This window comes from Miniopterus schreibersii (assembly GCF_964146895.1).
Source record: "Miniopterus schreibersii genome assembly, chromosome: 2".
In the NCBI taxonomy this organism is placed as follows: domain Eukaryota; kingdom Metazoa; phylum Chordata; class Mammalia; order Chiroptera; family Miniopteridae; genus Miniopterus; species Miniopterus schreibersii.
The window spans coordinates 38,542,822-38,563,266 of record NC_138102.1 but is presented as its reverse complement, the minus strand read 5'-3'; the positions used below and the strand labels follow the sequence as shown (position 1 = coordinate 38,563,266).

General features: G+C 41.8%; 1 protein-coding gene across 2 annotated transcripts in view; it reads right to left on the bottom strand.

The window, feature by feature from the left end:
• ABCC4 (ATP binding cassette subfamily C member 4 (PEL blood group)) overlaps window positions 1–20,445 on the bottom strand; it is a 222,748-nt gene that overhangs the window by 170,249 nt on the left and 32,054 nt on the right. Inside the window, exons 2-4 of one of the 2 annotated variants that reach the window (XM_081130988.1) lie at window positions 16,828–16,938; window positions 16,169–16,289; window positions 3,440–3,664 (exon numbers count right to left, since the gene is read on the bottom strand). In XM_081130988.1, coding sequence (XP_080987114.1) covers window positions 3,440–3,664; window positions 16,169–16,289; window positions 16,828–16,938 — 457 coding nt within the window. Of the gene's footprint in view, window positions 1–3,439; window positions 3,665–16,168; window positions 16,290–16,801; window positions 16,939–20,445 lie in introns of both variants that reach the window. The other variant, XM_081130989.1, reaches the window with a different exon arrangement.

The following is a 20,445-nucleotide window of genomic DNA, read 5'->3' as shown; positions in this document are numbered from 1 at the left end:
GGGTGACAGCAACCCAGGCTGACAATATAACCAGTGGCTGGTGGTGACTTTTGAAAATGAGCAAGTACAATGTTCAAAACACTACTGTGTAAGGAACTTGTTTTCTTAACACCAACCTCTTTTTAACAAAACAACAACAACAAAACTGCCTGCGCTGCCCAATCCGTTTATTTGGCAAAATGTTCTGAAACATGCCCTAAAGTTTTGAGGAACTGAAGAGACCACCATGAGCTGTTTCAACAGACAGCCAACTAGAACTACTGATCCAAACAAAACTTCATCAAAACTTCGCTTCATTTAGTATCAACTTAAACAGAAAAATCAATGATCAAGTGGTGATGTAAAATAATGTAGCCACTATGGAGGACAGTATGGTAGTTCCTCAAAAAATTAAACAAAATAATACCATATAGTCCAACAATTCCACTTCTGGGGTGTACCCAAAAGAACTGAAAGCGCGGACTTGAAAGGATATTTGTACCCTCATGTTCACAGCAGTATTATTGGCAATAGCGAAAAAGTGGAAACAACCCAGTGTCCCCGAGAGATGACTGGGTGAACAACAGATGGCATATGCCTATAATGAACTACTAGCCCTAAAAAGGAGATAAATTCTGACGCATGCTACAACATGGATGAACCTTGAAGGCATTATGCTACATGACATAAGCCAGGTACAAAATGACAAATAATGTACGATTCCACTTATATTAGGTACCTGGAATAGGCAAATTCATATAGATAGTAAGTAGAATGCTGACGCCTGTGCAGAGGAGATTGGGGAGTTAGTGTTTAATGGGTACAGAGTTTCATTTTGGGAAGATAAAAAAGTTCGGGAGATGAATAGTGGTGATGGCTGCACAAGAATGTGAATGTTGTCAATGCCACTAAATGTTATACTTAAAACGAGTTAAAACAGGCCCGGCCAGCATGGCTCAGTGGTTGAGAGTCAACCTATGAACCAGAAGGTCATAGTTCGATTCGTGGTCAGGGCACATGCCCGATTTTGGCTCCATCCTCAGTAGGGGGCATGCAGGAAGCAGGTGATCAATGACTCTCATCATTGATGTTTCTATCTCTCTCTCCCTCTCCATTCTTCTCTCTGAGATCAATAAAAACATTTTTTTTTAAATAAAGAGTTAAAATGGTTTTACCACAATAAAAAAAAAATCAGTGATCAAAAACCAAAAGTAATTTTACCAAAGCTGTGCAAAGGTAAACAAATGACAAGTCATTTTTATATATGATACATCCCACAAAGTCATTCAGTATTAGAAACTACGACTATGAGTTTAACAGCCATTCCATTTATAACGCCCAACCTGATTTTCTCCTAGGGTGGGAGATTAGGAGGTAAGGTCTGAGCATAAACTGCAAATGTTCACAGAAGGGACATGCAGAGCTGCACTGCAGCATCAGCTTTTGCCCTAAACAATCAGCCCACCTGTGATGAAGTATCTTATTTCTTCTCACATCAGCAGGATTCTACATACAAGGCAGTGCATGAGGAAATCTCTTTCTCACATTTCTGGAATTTCAGGTTATGTCTATGGTTTAACCCAAGCAATTCTTAACTTAGTAAAGGGTCAATTCTTTAAGGCTAATCAAGCAAGCAAATTTATACCCATGGGAGATGTCTGAATGAGCTAAGTCAGATCGGATTTCCCAAAGGCGACGTTCCAAAGCATTAGGGAGGAGAGGAAGAAAAACAGGTGGACAACAACTCACTTGCGCTGCAGAGCTTTGTTAGAACCATCACCTCAAACCTGATTTCAGTGTTTAAGGTTTACAGAGTGGAGTGCTAGTGAAATTTCCTGTTTATTTATGGGGGCTAAACATGACCTGGAAATACAAAATATAGCTAATTTACAGAGAAATCTGAGTATGTTCCTAAAGAGTAGAAAGAAGTGCAACAGAATAACAAAGATGATGATGATGATGACAACGACAATGGAGACCCCTTGAGTCAAGAGTACCAGCATCACTTCCATTTCCATGTGACAGAAGAGGAAACCGGGGTTAAACACTGTGGCCTACCAGACAATGAAACGCCAGGCTTCCAGGATTCACACAATTCCAAGATCAGTAAGATTCAGCCCAAAGGAAGATGTGGAGAAGACATCTTCCATTTTACAAGAAAAGTATTCACAAGAAACAGAAGCTCTAGATAAGTGGCAACTAGGTAAAAGAAGCAACACTTATATACCAGGTTTTATCTTTCAATGAAGATTTCTTTTAAATAAAAATTGTATACATTTAAGGTACACAACATGATCTTTTGATACACATATACACTGGGGAATGATTACTACAGTTAAACTAATTAGAATATCCATCACCTTATAAAATTCTCTGGTGGGGAGGTGGGGGGAGCGCTGTGAGAACAGTTAAGATCTACTCCCTTAGCATATTTCAAATATAAAATACTATAAAACTGGGGTGTGATTTTTTTTTTTTTAAAGCAAACAGCCCTCAGCAAAGAGATATCCAGGATCATGTTTATGAAGAGCTCTTCAGCTCCTGACACTGGGGTATCTGTGGCAACTCCTTTGTCAAGACACCTGAAATCCTTATTCCTTTTACAAAAGTTAAGACCAGGGTAAATAATGGGATAATTTCATGGCAGTTCTCAATACAAAAGCAGTGAACACATCAAATGGGGTCCTATCACTAAAACTGCTACCATGCACACTGAAGGAAAAGAAAGTACTATACATAATAATAACTTGAATGAAAAGCAGCATAAAATAGATGAAACCATTCCTTCTCTCCAAAACTACTAAGAACAATATCAAATTTAAAGTTTTATCCCAAACATCCAATTTTTTCTTTAATACTACTAAAAACTACCATAATTATAGAAAATAGCAAGTGAGTCTATACTTGGCTTAAATTTACACTTTTCTTTAGTTAACAAAATTATATTGAACATAATTAAATGGTTCATTTAAAAATATATTATCATTTCCTTTCTCAAATACATCTTTTGTCCTAGATTTCATTTTATAGATCCAATTTCACTGACAGTCACTTTTAAATACAACGTTGATGTAAATGAAGGTTTTAATGAACAACAATAAAATTTCTATAAATACAACTATGAGATTTAAGCATGAAAATAGTGAAAATTTTTCATGCCTAAATTAATCTGATACTTATTTTTTTATTAGATTCTATTACAAATTTAGTATTTTGCAACAGCCTGTGGCGAAATGTTATCAAAGGCAGCCCAGACTTGATCTCAATAGAAAACTCATTACATATTAGTAAAGTTTGCTTTTAAAAAAAAAAAAAAAAAATAGTCTGATGCAAATATCAAGCTTCTCTAAGTAAGGTTTAAATGGTTCTCTTTACAAAATTTTTAGTTTAGGTAGAACTTTTCCAAAATGCTTCTGATGCTTCAGATGAGGTGCACATTTTGATACCAAATGACACTTACCTTCCGATAAATCATATGGCACATGGCTACTCTTAACCTCATGCCAGCACACTGAACGTGATAAAAGTACAGGTGATGCAGTATGGCCAAAAGAAGCGTGCAGGTAGTCAGCACCGTGGCGTAGGCGTAGGCTTCACGCAAAGCTGCAGAATCGGTGGGATCATAGTTTTCAAAATAACTAATAATTTTCCCCAAAAATAGGGGCTGGACTACTTTGGTGCCTTCCTAAAAGGGAAAAGAAAAATTAAAAAAGCCTTAATTAGAAATATAAGCCATACCAGTTTTTCTTATCATAGCTCTACTTTTATTATCAGCATATTAAAAAAGGCTACATTCACCACTAATCTAAAAGAAAAATAGAACTACTTCCTTCTTTACTACTAGCAGTCGTTTCAAACTTAAACCAAAATTTTAAGTTCAAAGGCAATAAAGCTTTAGTACACTGCGCCTGGTACACTGTAGATGCTCAATAAATATTACAATCAGTGCTTTAGAATGCATTTGGCAAAATGTCAAATAAGTCCTGGCCTCAGATGAACAAGGAAAAAAGTGACAAAAGAAGGGTAAGAAATTTGCTTACATAGGGACAACCTGTTTCCTCTGTACTCTCAGTGTCCCAGCCCAAAGGAAAGTCAAGAATCATATTCAAGAGTCATATTCTTGCCACCTCCTTGTACTATCAAGAGCCTTATGAACTGAGATATTGGCTCAAACACAGATCAGAAAAGAGAAACTTTCAATCTTTCCCAACCCAAATTCAACATGCAGGTAGATCAAGAGAATGAAGTCCAGCTGCTGTTGGAATATTAAAAAGGAAATTTTATTAAAGTATTAAAGAACCAGGCTTGGGAGGTACCCAGGCTATCTGGCCCATGGGGTGTCGCCTTAATAGGTCTCTACCCCCTAGAAGCTGGGATGTGCCCAGAAGTACTGCCTCCTTGGAGTCAAAAATTAAACATGGTAGAAGCCAAGCTAAAAATAATGTCATCAGTGGTTTTCTGTCAGCCATACATTGCAAGTACTGGTTTTGAAAAATATTAACAACCATCTATTCCTGAAGGCAAAAATTAAAATCCTACACCAATGAGTTGGGAGTCACTGGCCTTACCTCCTGTATAAGATTTAGGGGAAGTACTTTTCTTCCCCAAGACTAAAAGCAAAGAAACAGCAAAACTGCCCCTCCCTGCCAAACAGCCACTCCACCCCACAAACTACTTCTTCCCGTGTAAGGTACACTTCTCCCCATCAAAGGGAACCAAACACTCAGTGCAAATCCAAGTCACCAAAAGTAAACACACAGGCCTTTGACATCATTTCCTCCACAGATTTTGCAAAAGACAAAATGCCAAAAGTTTGGAAACCTTTCAAGAACTGGACTGTGAAACAAGCATTTCCTTTTAATCAATCCCTCCTTATTAACAGGGACATGTAAACAATGGGCAGGTTTACCTTTGATAGCTCTTTCCTATCTGCCCCAAGTGAGAAAGCTATGCACAAAAGGAAGGAAGAATCCAAAGAACTAAACATGAAACAAAACTAATGTGCATTTTCTTCTCAACCAACTAGTAGTACCCTATCGGGATATTTACAGAGATGCCCCTGTCCCTCAAACAGATATGACACTAAAACTCCAACAACACCCTGTCCTACATATGTACAAGTACACACATGTTGACGGGCTTCACCTTCTAAGAGGTCATGGAAGTTTCCATCCACTATACAGAGGTAAGGGAACACTGTTTAGTTGAAGAATTATGAGTAAGATAATCAGATCTCAAGAAAACAAAGACTCACTGTTACATTTTCCAGCACGCCCTTCTATTCACCCCAAGAGGCACGGATAATTTACAAAAGAACCCTAATGCAGTGGGTCGTAAAACAAACTTTAATAAGAGTTTACTGAGATGAAAAGCTGGAGGCTTACGAAGCAAGAACGTCAAACTGTACACCTGGGCAGTCCCAACCCAGGTATAGCCAAGGGCACACAACCCTGGGGCTATCCACCTGAAGCCCAGAGGTAACACCTGCCATCCCAAACTTCCATAAAACTACAACTCTCTGCGAGTCAGTGTGGCCTGTTACTCAGCTCCCACTTAAGCCTAACATCGGTATAATTATATGAGAACGTTCAAGTATCGTCACCCATCAGAGAGGATACTGATAGATGCAACAAACCCATTGCAAAAAGTTACCACCTAAGCAACTGGACTCTTCTGCTCAGAGACAGTATTTAACAATCCAGTAAAGCAAATAAGCTCACTAATGAGTAATGCCAGTTCATGGCCCATACCTTCCCACTCATCTGTCCACTCTAGGTCTTAAGAGTAAGAAATAAAACAACTGGGAAAATATGTGTCATCAAACTTGAAAGTAACCAAATTAAAACCTTCTGCATGACTACAGCTAACAGTGCTGTGTGACAGATAGAAAAGTTAAGAGACTGAATCCTAAGGATAAATTATTTTTTCCTGTTTTCGTTCTTTCCTTTTTATTGTATCTATATGAGAAGATGGGTATCAGCTGAGGATGTTGTGGCAGTCATTTCACAATATATGTAAATCAAACCTTCGTGCTGTATGCCTTAAGCTTATACAGTGATATATGTCAATTATTTCTCAATAAAACTGGAGGGGGGAAAATTTTTTTAAACTTTCTTATAGCAGAAACAAGGTCAAAAGTCACTCACACAATCTCTTCATCTTCAAAACCAATCTATGACCTGGTGAAAATTCTTCCCACAAACCAACTGGAATACAGTCCTTATTTCTTCACAAAAATCCCATTAAAGGGATTTTTAAAGGAGCCCAATACGATACCACAACACCCCGTGGTCCAAGATTCTAATAGAGTCTCTGAGACTATGAAGCAGATATTTCTTAATGGAATATTTGGTATCCAGCCTCTTTAAGGAACCTGACAGGTGAGCCCCATCCCTTGCTTCTCAGGCTAATTTATTACATGGTTGTATGCTAAATCGTCCCCAGAGGGCACAGTTCCTCCACCATGTTCCCCCCATTTACCTGAAAGGTTTCTTGTCCAACTCTATTTACTACAACTGATTTATGAGAAAAAATAAAGTAAAATACAGGAAACAGAAAGCTATCAGACAGGAAAAAATGCTCAAGTGAAACATTTAAGTAGAAAAGAATAAGCTTGTGGGTGAAAAAAAATGTAGAGGTAGTTAATTTTTAGAAATGTGGGAACAAGTGGCAAAGGCAGAGTTGAGAAAGATTAGAGACAAGGAAGGAAAGCAGGGTGTCCAGCGAAATACCATCAAGATTCTAGATACACGTTAAGTTCTCTTTCTATCAGTGATCTTCACCCTCACTGCATGTCAGCCTCACCTAGGAGGTGTAAAAGCACTCTGATGCCAAGCCCAGCCTCCAGGGACTGGTTTAGGGTCAACTGATTAGGGATTAAGCCTGAAGTCCCTTCTCCCTGGAAGATTCTACAGTGCAGAGACTAACCCCATGTAAGCACATGCTGGCCTCTCCTGCACCATCATGGCATCTTACAAGTAACACAAGGAATTTAATCAGGGTTACAGGTCACATACCACACTTCCAAAAAAACCCTTATGAACCCAAAGCCCTGAAGTTCCAAGGATGAAACTAAGACCATCCATTCTGCACAGCTGGAAAAATTAAGTGTATTTACAAAATGAAAAAAATGAAACATATTTTATTTTTAAAGCTACCTCTAAAAGGAGAGAGGGAATAAAGTGGAAGGCACTAGAATAACAGCCTTCTTTAAAAACAGCCTCTTCTGTTCATTTGACTTTGGAACCAAGAAAACATTACACCAAAATATAAAACAAATAAATTTTTAAAAGTCAGTTCCTAAAATTTCAGAGTAAAATAAAGCAAATGTACCTAAATATATGTCCATCCAGTTATTGGTATAACCACACAAAAAGAGAATGATTAACAGTGGTTTTAAGCAAAATAATTTGAAAACACATTCCCTTTGTGATATGTGGGGCAACATGAACAGCAAGAAAATTTTAAATTTTTTTCAGAAGTCACATTATGGGTGACAGTGTTGATAACATATGATAAAACAAATAAATGTTTTCAATGATAACTGGGATTAGGCACAGGAGAAAGAAGAAGAGATGATGGGAGAAAAAAGATACAGATGTAAGAGATAAAGATGCAAGAAAAATGAGATTAAGTAAAAACACTAGTGTCCTCAATATGATTTGGACTGTAAATACCCAAAAAGCACTCACAATATGTTTACCTTTAAAAAAAAAAAAAGGTATTCTAGCTTGGTCCAATCAAAGTTGAGAAACAATAACCAATCCAGCAGCAATGAGCGCCTCTAGTGCCTAGACTATAGTCTCTAAACACCATTTCCCACTAAAAGGAGCCAGGGCTACTTAGAGAAATGGCTGATTCCAGGGTTGGGGAAAAACTCTACAAGAAGAGCCAGAAACATCCTGTCACTCCAGAAAGCATGGAAACTAGCAAAGACTATTTGAGTATGTGCAAGAGACTTAGGACCCAACCTGAATAGACTCCCATTGGCCAAAGATGACTAAAGTTTGGCATAAGAAAAATAATTGTAATGCACTGAAGCACAAGAAAAACGCTTAAATCCATGAGCTCATGCTGATACTCATAAAAGCAAACAACAAAAACTCATTAGCCCCAGAGAAGAATGGTGGAGAACTAACTCATTTATTTGAAACAAAGTTAAAAAAATTAAGAATGTCCACTGCCCTTCCTAGACATACTGTACCTCAGAGTAACCAAAGTGTTGATAACAGCAAAGTTTCTCTTTATGAAAATATTTCAGCTAATAAATGAAGAAGGGAAGAATTCGAACATCACCATTTGCAACCCCTAAAGAGTTAATAATGGATCTTAAGCAATGATCATGAGTAACTCCTAACATCACACACACAGAAAGACAACAACATGTTATATACCTCTTATGTACCTCATAAGGGAAGTAACACAACCCTACCTTATGAAGTGATCCTGCCAAAGAGAGGAGATCAAGCTTCTGGATCTAACCACCAACTTAAGGTGCCAGAGAACGTGTGGTAGGAGTGGGGGTGGGGGGTGGGAAAAAATCTTCTAAATCCAGACTGTAGAAATTTCTACAATACAAACAACCTGGTTTCTTCAATTAAGATAGATAGATGATAAAACCCAGCCAGAGTGTCTTAACTGGTTAAGCATCATCCTGTGCACTGCAAGGTTGCAGGTTCAATCCCTGGCATGTACAGAAGACATCCGATCAATGTTTCTCTCTCTCTCTATTCCTCTCTCTAAGCATGAGGATAAAAAATAGATGATAGATACATAAATACATACATACATAGCAGAGAGAGAAAGAGAGAGAGGAGAGGGTGGGAAAACAGAAAAGGACGCCATATGATAACATTGCAATTAACTAGTTATTAATAATAGGAAAGGCACAAAGAGAAGGCCAGACAATATAGGCATGTCATTTGGGCAGCTTCAACAGGAAGCTGCAACTTTGCACTCCCCAGGGAACCACAGGCCTATTCCCTGCAAAACACTGGGGGAAGGGATCCAACAAGGGGAAGATAGAACCATGCCCATTAAAGTTGGGGTGACATAGGGAAGATACTTGCCTCTCTGTCACACCTAGGAAAACAAGTCATTGGCCAAAATGGGCATGGCCACTACAAGTGCCCAAAAATTTGGGAATACATAATCTCCTAAACAAAGGAGTTCTCTCTCTTGTTGCTCTTGTGCTCTTGGTTCATGGTGCTCTCTTGTTTTGCTCCTGCCTGTTTCTTTCATAGCCTGCAGACCCCACACACAGTGGACTAATGGATTGTAGTGGGAAACACAAGCTAAGCTAACTTGATGCTGAACTGGAGTGTGCAAATATGGAATGAAAACTCTGGACACTGGCTTTGATTTTAGCTCTACTGAAGCCCCAGCTATACTTCTTCTGTGGCGGGACAAAGGGAAATGGGACTTTGGATACTCGGGTATTTAATTCCATGGGAATAAAGCTTTCTACGATATCACATCCTCCCACGCAAGTCTCAGAAAATTCTTTTTCTCAGGATGTCACAAGAAATCCACCCCCACTAGCAACCAGAGGAGATGAGGACCTCTCCTATCCAATAACACATACAACCTAGATCAACTAAATGCACCTTATTTGGATATGTCTTCAAACTGCAAGGAAAAAAGACAAAGAAATGTGAATGCTGTCTAGATAGTAATGATATTAAAGTATTAGTGTTAATGTTTATGCATTATAATAATATTAGGATTATATAAGGGGAAGATTCCACATCTCTTAAAGATACACTCTAAAATATTTATAGATAAAATGATGTGATGTCTACAAAATGCTTCAAAATAATCTTGGGACATTAAATGAGTAGGGGTTCAGATGATCAAGACTGGTCATGAGTTGATAACTACCGAAGCTGGCTTAGGCCTACACGCGGGTTTATTATCCTATAGGGGAGAAAAGGAATTTTCCCTATACCTTTCTAAGTTCTTGGCTGAGACCCCCCTGTAATAAAAGACAAAATAACAAGAGAAAAACAAATAGAAGCTTATTGATATGCACACCTCCTCTATACATGGAAGATGCCCAGAAAAACTGAGTAACTCCAAGCTACCACCTTAAATACCATCTTCAGCTAAAGACAAAAGAATAATGGGCAGTTGTAAGGGGTTAATAGGAAAAACATGGTAAACAAGCATAGAGTTGGGTTTGTGGTGCAGCTTTAAGTCTTCTTAAAGACTTCTCCACTGATAAGATTCTCTAGTGATTTAGAACCATCATATGGAGACTTCCTTTATAAATGTAAATGTCCCATAGAGAAGGGTAACTCCTACTCTGTTTCCAGAACTTCTCCCACGTCTGCTGTTTCTCAAAAATAATCAACTCAAATCATCTTTATGCCAAAGGGGCATGTCCTGGGGTGACATATTCTGCTAACTTTCAATCCTATTCTACTTTTGTATTTTTGAATGTCCTTAAAAACTTACAGGAAAGAAAAACACACACAAAACATTGTTATGACGCAGCTGACAGAGGAGCACACAGCTGCTGTCAGAAAACAAATACCTACTCTTGGCTCTCTGACCCTTGGGTGGGGAAGTAGAAGGAGAGAAAGCATCAGGATAGAAAGCAAAGGGCACTGGCCTAGGAATCAGAACAGTTGCTTCAGAAACCAGATCAGCCACTTGTAAGTCACGGGACTCTAGGCCTGTCACATGCCCTCCATGTCTTCATCTACAGAAATACCTGCCTTGTCTACCTTAAGAGAAATCCTGGGACAACTACATGAGCTAAGACAGTAAAATGTGCTCGGAAACCAGCATAAGAATAAGTGTAAGCTATGACCACTTTTATTATACAGAAACCCTGGGAAGAGACATAATCCATTCTTAGTGGCAGAGGCTAGCAGAAGCTCTTTTCACAAAGGGCTTGGAAAACACATTGCTGTTCACAAGCAATCATGGCAGAAAGAGAAATCTGATGAAAGTCATTCCTAAAGGCCAACTTTTCTAGACAGTAATTAAAAATTTCACTTCTACGCAGATTTTTTAAAAAATTTTAACCATTATGAATGCAATCCTTTTCAAATGAGTCACCTATGACCTGGCCAGTGTGGCTCAGTTAGTTGAATGTTGTCCCATGCACCAAAAGGTTGCTGGTTCAATTCTCAATCGGGGCACATGCCCAGATTGTAGGCTCAATCCCTGGTGGGCGGGAGGTGAATGAGGCAGCCAATCTATGTTTCTCTCACATCGATGTTTTTCTCTCTCTCTCTTTCTCCCTTCCTCTCTCTCTCCTTCTCTCTTCCTCTCTCTCTAAAATCAATAAAATCATATTTAAAAAACAAAAATCAGTCACCTACTTTCCTGACTTCTTAAAGAAAAGGGACTGAGAAGCACTACCCTTGTAAAATGACTCAGGGTCATCACTATGGATATTTCTACACTAATGCTATGTGCCTAGAACCAGCAGGGTGTACACAGCAGGTCTGCTCTGCAGGTCTCCTGTTAGCTTTTCTGGATGCTTCCTCCTTCACTCCTTTGCTGTGTAGCTCTCAATGGTTGCTCCGGGCCCACAGTTTCTTCAGCAGCCACTCCTCAGCCTCCTGGCTTGAGCAGAGGTGAGGGATACTTGGGAGAAAGAGCTGGGAAATATATACGAAGGCCCAGTACAGCTCTCTGAGAATCAACCCTAAGTCAAGGTATAAATTCTACTCAGAGAGTTTTGTTTGTCTGTTTACCTTTTGCCCAGCATCTGAGTTCCAACACAAAGATTTGCACAAACGTTTACTGTCCTACAGCCTCCACCTGGGCCAAAGACAATCTGCAAAAGTGGCCTCTGACAAAGGCCAAGTCTGGACAAGGCCAGCAGCTGCCTGGGTCCATTTCCAAGGGTCACTGGAATAGTTCACTCTTCCCCTCTCAGGGGAATGGGACTGGAGAACCCACAACGGCTCTTTGAGGCCACTTCATAAACATACCAGCAGGCAGAGACCTCATCTCTCAAAGAAAAGGCCCAGGATTGGTGAGATGGCCTGTGGCCCTAGAAAAGGCTTCAGGCTCCTCCTCTCTACCCTGAGGGCTCTGGGCAGGCACAGACTTGCTCCTTCCCCACTGCAGTCCCCACGGAGGTACACACAGGGGCCAGGTGTGCAGAGAACTCACTGGCTGATCCCTTCTCATTAGTGTTGGCCTGTAAGAACGCCACGTTCATCATCAGCCTGGTACTGTTTTTCCAAGCATTACAATCATTCCTCAATTCTCGAAGGACAGAGGTTTTCACTACCTTGAAATCCCTACCTAAAAAGTCTTGCCTTGGACTAGCATCACCCAGCCTCTTCCCATGGGTGTTGCCAGTAGTGCCCAGGGAAGGCCCTGCCCACACTTTGGCTGGTAACAGTACACTGCTTGGAAATCATGGATAATTCAAATGTCTTGAGCTGTTCAAAGAATCCCAGGTGGAGTTTAGATCTTCCACTATCTAAAATACAAAGACCAACAAGGAGCATAGACACAAGACCACAAAATGGGAAGCTGCTTCAAGAAATCAATCATTAAACTAAAGTTCATCCCCTCTAACTCAGTAACTAGTTTTAATCACTGAAAACCTAAAATCAGCACTTGAAAATGATTTTTGAAATATAATAGATCCTTACTAGTTTCACCCTAAGAAATCATTTCTAAGTTCTCCAAAACACCAGAGTATCAACAGACAAGTCTAGGAAAACAAGAGTATTTGTGTTGGATTTCAGGCTTCTTTTGGCTGCCAGAAAAATAATTCAAGGTTTACTTCTAGTTGAGCTCTAATGACCCTTAGTGGTCCCTGAACTTCACCGCTGCCAGTTATTATCTTACACACACAAAGTTAGAACGAACAGCATATGCTAGTCACTATGCTCATCTAGGGAATCCAGGGCATTGTCTAATTTTATACCATAAACCACCAAGATACTGGCTTGAACATAGCATGAATAAGCAAGCACCCTCCTGGGAGAAAGCCCAGTGCCACCTGACCTCTGATTTATTTGCTACCAGCTCTGCCTGGTTCCATCCAGCTGCCACCATTAATACCCTAGGCTAGTGGGCAACCCATGATGTGGAAGTGTGTTCAGACACTAGAATGGAACTGCCCCCCATACTAGTGACTGACCTGGGTTCTCATACTTGCTGAGCACATGCACATCCACTCTGAGGTTCACAGAGGCACCAGCTCTCAGCAGGAAACCGGGTGCTCTTGCTAAGTAACAACACAGAGAAATCACAATCTGAGTCCCGTCTAAGGCCACTACCTCCCACTGGTCCATCCCAAGGAGCCTACCTAGAATGGAGCCTTAGGAGTATGAGTGAATGTTTGAGGACTTAAGACACCAGGGCAACCACAACTGCACCCACTTGAGGATGGAAATGAGTGGAAGGTAGAGCTTCCTACCAGCCCCTCGTCCATCTGAATGCACCATGTTGCTGCTGCTAGTGTCGACATCCCAGCCACGTCCAGCACCTGGGGAGGGGGGGCACCCTGACTTCCTGCTCCAGGGAGTTTTTAGCATCTTATCATAGCTAGGCCAAATCCAAGATGCAAGCGTCTGAAACTCTGAGGACACTGGGCAGGCTATCAGTCACAGATATGGTCAGACTCATAAGTCAGAGCACCCAAGACAGAATCACAGCTCTGCCACGTTATGCTTTGTGTGACCCTGGGTACAGCATGTTAACTACTTGGAACTGTGTGTCCTCTTTTCTAAAATAGGGCTGTAAGAATACTTTCCACCTCATTTGAGTTGGCCAAAGGAATAATGTAATATTATATGTAAAGTGCTCAAAGCAGTTCCTGATACACATTTGTCAAGTTCTTACTGTTATTACCACACTAATAATACTGCTGCTGCCACCACCAACACTGAGTAAGCCCCTGCTGAAACTGCTACTAGTACTAATACCACTCAATATGAACCACTGCTGCTACTATTACTACTGACAAGTATTAGCACTACCACTGCTGAGTATGAGCCTCTACTACGGCTGCTACCCAGACTAATATTAATACTAATACTACTGGATATGTGCCCCCATGTTGGCCAGGCACTCTATTCCCCACTTTTCTGCCATGACTAACCAATCTCCTGAAAGAGAGCCCAGCTACCAGCTGCTACACCTGCACTCAGCCCCCCAGTCCTCGGTGTCCTGGGTCTCCCAACAGTTTATTACTGGGGGAATAATCCCAGCACCACAGTGGGGCCTATCCTCTCTCAGGAGGAACCCTAGCTTTTGCAGCTCTACCTCCGTGTCTACATCTCCCAAATTCTGTCCAGTAAAGACCCGAAGCTCATTTTGAGATAGGATCTATTCACCATCTGGGTCTGAGAGACCCCATCCCAAGGGGTCTCATGGAGCCAGCAGCCCATGACAGTGAGGAAAACCAGAAGCTCAGTTCAAACCCAGTGACAGGGGCTACCCTTTGAGATCTGTCTTTAGCTTCTCCAGCACCTGGTAGCATAGGGAAACTAGAGAACCGAGGGCAGCAGAGGGAGCCTGCTCCAGGATACAATCTCACACTAACCCGAGGCCACTTAGTGTGGGACACAGGTACATCCTGAGGCTCTGAGGACTCCTGGGGCAAGCAGAATTCATGAGAGCTCTGCTCCGTGAGGTGAGCAGGTACATTTGTGCTACCTACACAGGCCACAATGACACCAGCTTACCACCTGCTCATTTCAAACTGAGACATTATAACAATGTAGAAACACCATCACTTGGCACACATGTGCACAGGTCTAAGAGATGCTGGACAGCCTGGGGGGCTCCTGCATCCTCTAATACCCCCAAGTCAGTCACACTGGTTTGCATCTCCACTCTGCCCTTCACAAGGCCACAGCAGTACCCAGCTGGTGGTTGGCTCCCTCTCAAAGGAGGCACTCTGCCCCATATACCTGTTCCTACCCTCTGGTGCACTGGCCAACCCACACTGGTCATCAACAAAAACTTCAATCTCCCAGAACCATCTAGTCACCTGTACCTATTAGCTGACAGATTTTCTGGTTTTCTCCAGCTATGTAGGGCAGAGTTTGCCTACTGAGCTACCCACTGCCCACAGTGCCCTTCATTACAACAGAATCTTTTAAACAGGAGCTACACCTCCCACATACAAATCAACTGACCCACCCATCTCACCCCCAACAAAATGCACTTATGACAACTCACCACCCTTCTGCAGCTAAAACAACCCTTTCATAGCAACTGCAACTTCTGTCTATACCAATCTCATGCACACGCAGGGCCATCAATGTCCCTAAGGCAGTACTAAGGTACCACAGAGAGCATGAGCTATGCAGGTAGATTTTCAGCATACCTACCCAGAACAGGCAGGCTTCCTGGCACTCTCCTCACAGGTAGAACAATGTCTAAGTTGAGGATCTTCACCAAGGCCTTCAGGGTAATGGAGGTCACTGACCTCATGGCTTTCTGCCTCTGGTTCTCCACTGCACATTCCCTGTACACACTGCAATGCCAGGCTACCAAGACTCCTTCCAACCAGCAATCTACCCCAACAACCAAGAATAAGAAACCAGAGTACACAGTGCACAAGTTCTCCAGAATTCATGATGAAGCCAGAGCTTCTCCAAAGAGAGAGCTTTGGCGCATTGTACCCGGCCCACTGCAAAGGCCTGGAAACATGTCTGCTCTTGGGAGCTCTGGCTGGCTCCAGCCCAGATGCAGGGCCTCGGGGTTTTATCTTCCTGGAAGGTGACAATGCCTGTTTGGAAGAACATTTATCAAATTTGGCCTGGTCAAGTTAACTATTATTTGGTGAGCACCTGTAAAATGTCTGTTATTCTGGGTGCCAGTCCAAATTTACTTCCTCCAGACCACATATTCCTTGAGGTAGTAGGATCTTCTTTTGGCCAAAGATCACTCAGTGTTTATAACATTTACTGAGCACCAACAGTGTCCTGACATGGTATGAAATGTATCTTCTTTACAGTGATGTCCTTCTACAACACTCTATTTTAACTGGTAAAAAAAAAATAGTAACCTCCCTGAGGTCCAGTCATTTAAGTAACTGTCCAATCTAACAATGAACGCAACCACTGAGCTACATCATGTTCCCTACACACGTTTTATCCTTAGGCCTTAAACTTCTTGCCTCTTCCGGCAATAGTCCCGTCGATTTAAATAGCAATCCACACATACTGAAAAACAGTTCACCACAGGTAAAAGTTTTTACCTCAATTAATGTAAAAATTCCCAAAATTGCATAGGATTTCCAGTAACATTTGATGATTGCTTTTGTTAAAGATGGCTTACGAGAGTCACTCTTGGCTTTCAAGACTTCCTTATCCCAGTACCTACGATGAGAAACAGAGCATGGTAAAGAACAGCACGCCCAGCCACAGGGCAAACCGGGGGAGGCAGCCAGTGAAAACTAAGTGTCTATTGCAGGGCACTTCACCGCTGTCCCATAAATGCTGCCTAACTGTCTGCAGGGCTCCTGCAAGATGCGGGGTGCGGGAAAAGTCCCAGTCTCAGGAAACAAGTTATTGCCAAGCTCTGTGGGATTTCCAGCTAGCTCCCCAAGAGGGCAGACAGGAGTACAGATAACTTCCTCCAGGGAAACTTCCTCCCAGGACAGTTCTCTGCATCCAGAGCCTTTGCTGGAGGTTCCCTCCACTTCCACAAATGCACAGGAAACACAGGCTTCACCCACCCTCCAAAGCAGGCTAAGCCCAGGGACAGCCTGAGGGGAGGGAATGTGTCATGTTAGGGGTTAGGGGACATAGGCTCCAGAAGGGCCCAAAGGAAGGCAGCACCCCCTGCAAACAATTAGCCACATACACACCTAGGGGTTCTCCTTCCTTACCCTTCTCCTTACTGCCTGTTGCTTACCCTTGCAACTCTTCTCCAAGGTGCTTTGAGCGATCTTGTGGAAGCACTGAGTACATATCATCTTCTTCTATTCTCCGTTTGTGACCGATTTTAAACAAGGGGTTTAGCCACCTGTTTAAGATGAAGAGAAAAGGAATGACAGTTATCCAAAAATACACACCTGCGTCTAATCAGAATCCTACATCCATGAGTTTTGTTTTAAAAAGTCTACATTTTAAATATACATATATTTGGAGGGGTTCATATATTAGATATGTGCTTACATACCCACAAACCCCCTGGCTCTGTCTGCTGAGAGGGCCTGGAAACAACACAAAATGTCAAAGAACACTTGGCGCTCAAGTCTAGGTTTTTAATACCCTTCCTTCCATAAAGGAACCTGGGCACCTTGAAGAACTGACTGGCTCCACGGCCAGGACAGCGTACTGTAAGCACCTGACAATTAGCTTTTTTGACTATAGTATGAGTGTCTGGCATCAAGCTTTTGGTAGCTGGGGCATCCACTTCGAAGACATTCAACTCCAACACATTACCAGCTACATGACCAGACAAAAAGCCAGGCCACCCATGAACTTCCCTTCGTCTTGTACAGAAAACTCTGCTTGACCTAGATAACTGATCATTTGACTGACCACTAGTTTTTTCCTGCCTGCGCTTTAATTCCCACTCTGATGTTTTAAATTAATCAACAGTGAACCCACAAAACTGTAGGCACCCCATCCTCAGCCCCAACAAAGGCAGAACCACCCTCATGATCTCTCTGTCTGTCTCTCTCTCTCCCTTTTTCTCTCTGTCTCTCCACCACCCCAGGACCTTGCTGTGTGGCCCTAGGCATGCCGTGTACCCTGCAGGACTTGTGAGTCAACACCCTGTCTTTTTTCAAAGTTCCCTGATGATCACTGTGGAGGTGCAGCTGGCAAGCTTAAGAACCACAAGGGCTGGTAGAGCCACAACACTGGCTCCTAAGGGAGAATGTCTGTGAGGACTCACCATTAATAGAGGCCCGGGTGAGTAGTGCCCGAGCCTTCCCAGCAATGGAATCATTACCCAGTGATGAGACCAACACAGAGCAAGCAGAGAAAGCACAAGATGGGCCCGAAACATCTTAAGCCGTAAAATAAGAAAGAGCCCAAGGAATCATGAGGATGTGTCCAAAGGACAGAGGAGCCAGCCTGAAGAGCTCTCACTAGACAAATCTGGAATATACTGAATATGAAAACAAATACATGGCAGTGAATCATAACTCATTACAGAACAGGAGTACACGAATCCTTACTCCTATGCAAACGGGAGAGAAGGGAAAGCTCTTACATTCTTGAATGCAAATAAATGTTGAGGGAACAAAGGAGTTAGAAATTATCAAAGGAAGTTAAATCCAGTGAAAGTTTGATGTGGAAGAGAATATTCACGTAATCTCAAATCATATCACTACTAATTACCTTTTAATTATGAAAGGAAAACAGTAACTTTATAAAGGACGCCGAGAAAAACCCTTTTCAAATAAACTGTCATTATCCGTTACACATTATTTAAGTGATAATAATTAATATGCAGAGCTCAACCAAAGATTAACACCATTCTACTGATTTTGCCAGGGTAGGGAACCTTCTGAAGCCAGACAACCACCCATGGAAGCAGAGATCATGTTTCTCTCCTTTACTGCTTCATCCCCAGGCACAGCACTGGGTGCAGAGGAGGTGCTCAAGAATTGTTTGTTGAATAAATGAACATCTATGAATCACTAAGGAAGCAGTAAGAGAAACTGAGCTCCAGATTTTGCTAACCCTGGTGGCCTGGGACCTCTAAAGAGCCCTGGAACAGGAACAGGAAGACTGGATTCTAGTCTCGGCAAGGACACTGAGAACACCAGGGTTCCCACAGCCTCGACTTTCCCCCTCTTCCCCACCTTCATTTCTAAAAGGTCCAAATTTGTGTACCTCCATGGCTTTTTGCCAGTCATTTAACATCTCTAGGTCTCAATTTCCTTCCAAAGCAATAGTATAAATCTGTGAGCTTTACCACGAAACAGGTTTGAAACGAGTTGGGCCATTTCTATTACAGCTGTTCCCTACAGAAAATGCTCAGGCAGTTAGCCCTGGAATTTACCCAGATGATGATACCCGGCCCTGAAAGGCCCTCTTTAAAATTGTGCTTGCCAGTTTACAATAGCTAAGATCTGGAAACAACCCAAGTGCCCATCAGTAGATGAGTGGATAAAAAAGCTATGGGACATTTACACCATGGAATACTACGCAGCTGTAAAGAAGAAGAATCTCGTACCTTTTGAGACAGTATGGATGGACTTGGAGAATATTATGCTAAGTGAAATAAGCCAGGCAGCGAAAGACAAATATCACATGATCTCGCCTATACGGGGAATCTAAAGAACTTAATAAACTGATGAACAGAATAGATTCAATGACATGGAAGCATAGATGAGACTGGTGAAGGTCAGAGGGATGGAGGAGGGCGGGTGGGTGGAGGCGGAGAGAGTAACCAAAGAATTTATATGCATATATGCACAACCCAAGGACACGGACAATGGCGGGGAGAGGGACTGGGGAGGGGGAAGGGACGGGGTGGAGCGGGTCACTGGGGAGAAAAAGGGACATCTGTAATATTTTAAACAAAAATAAAATTTTAAAATAAAATAAAATTTAAAAAAATAAAATAAAATTGTGCTTGCCCAGGAAAAGATGCTCAACATCACTAATCATTAGGGAAACGCAGATCAAAACCACAATGAGATAGCGCCTCACACATATTAGAATAGAAACGCGTTAGCAAGGTTGTGGAGAAACTGGAACTCTTGCACAATGCTGGCGGGAATGTAAAATGGTGCAGACACAAAAGGACCAACACTGTAGGAATCCACTTGCAGGAGGTACTTGGCGTGGTCAAATTCAGAGAGACAGAAAGCAGAAGGGTAGTTGCCAGGGGCTGGAAGGAAGGGGAAGTGAGAAGTCAGTGTTTTATAAAACACTAATACAACACGAAAAGAACTGTGAAATTGGTTGCACAATGTAAATGTGCTTAACACTATTGAACTGTACACTTCAAATAGATAAGATGATAATTTTATGTTACGTGCATTTTAACAAAATTTTTAAAAATTAAATGAGTAAAAAATAATTATGCTGAGTTAGAGTCTAGGACTTTGCCACATCCTGTTTGCGTGACCTTGAACTAGCCTCATCATTTCTCAGATTGGCCTCCTGCAAATGAGAAGGACACCTGGAGAAAGCACCTCCCAGAGCTGCTGAGAGGTCATCCGGGGCTGCTTTGAAGAAAACTAGAAAATCCCACCAGACAAATACCAGCCATTACCACAACAGAGCTCTTAAGTAATTACATTTGGGCCCCATTAGAAAGACTCTAATATCTCTAATAGATGAAATTACTCAGTTAGGCAAATTTCTTTCCCAGTGGCTCTTGACTTAAGGACCCTCCCAATTCCCTTCATTGTGCAAATCAAAAAGCCAGCTGGGCCCTACGGGTGCCAACAAAGGTTGAAGGTTTTCATTTCCATTTGATGGCAGGGCTGCTTTCATAGGAGCCTAAATTATCTCTCACCACCTAAGTAAGGAATCAGAGATGGACAACTGAGTCAACTGACAC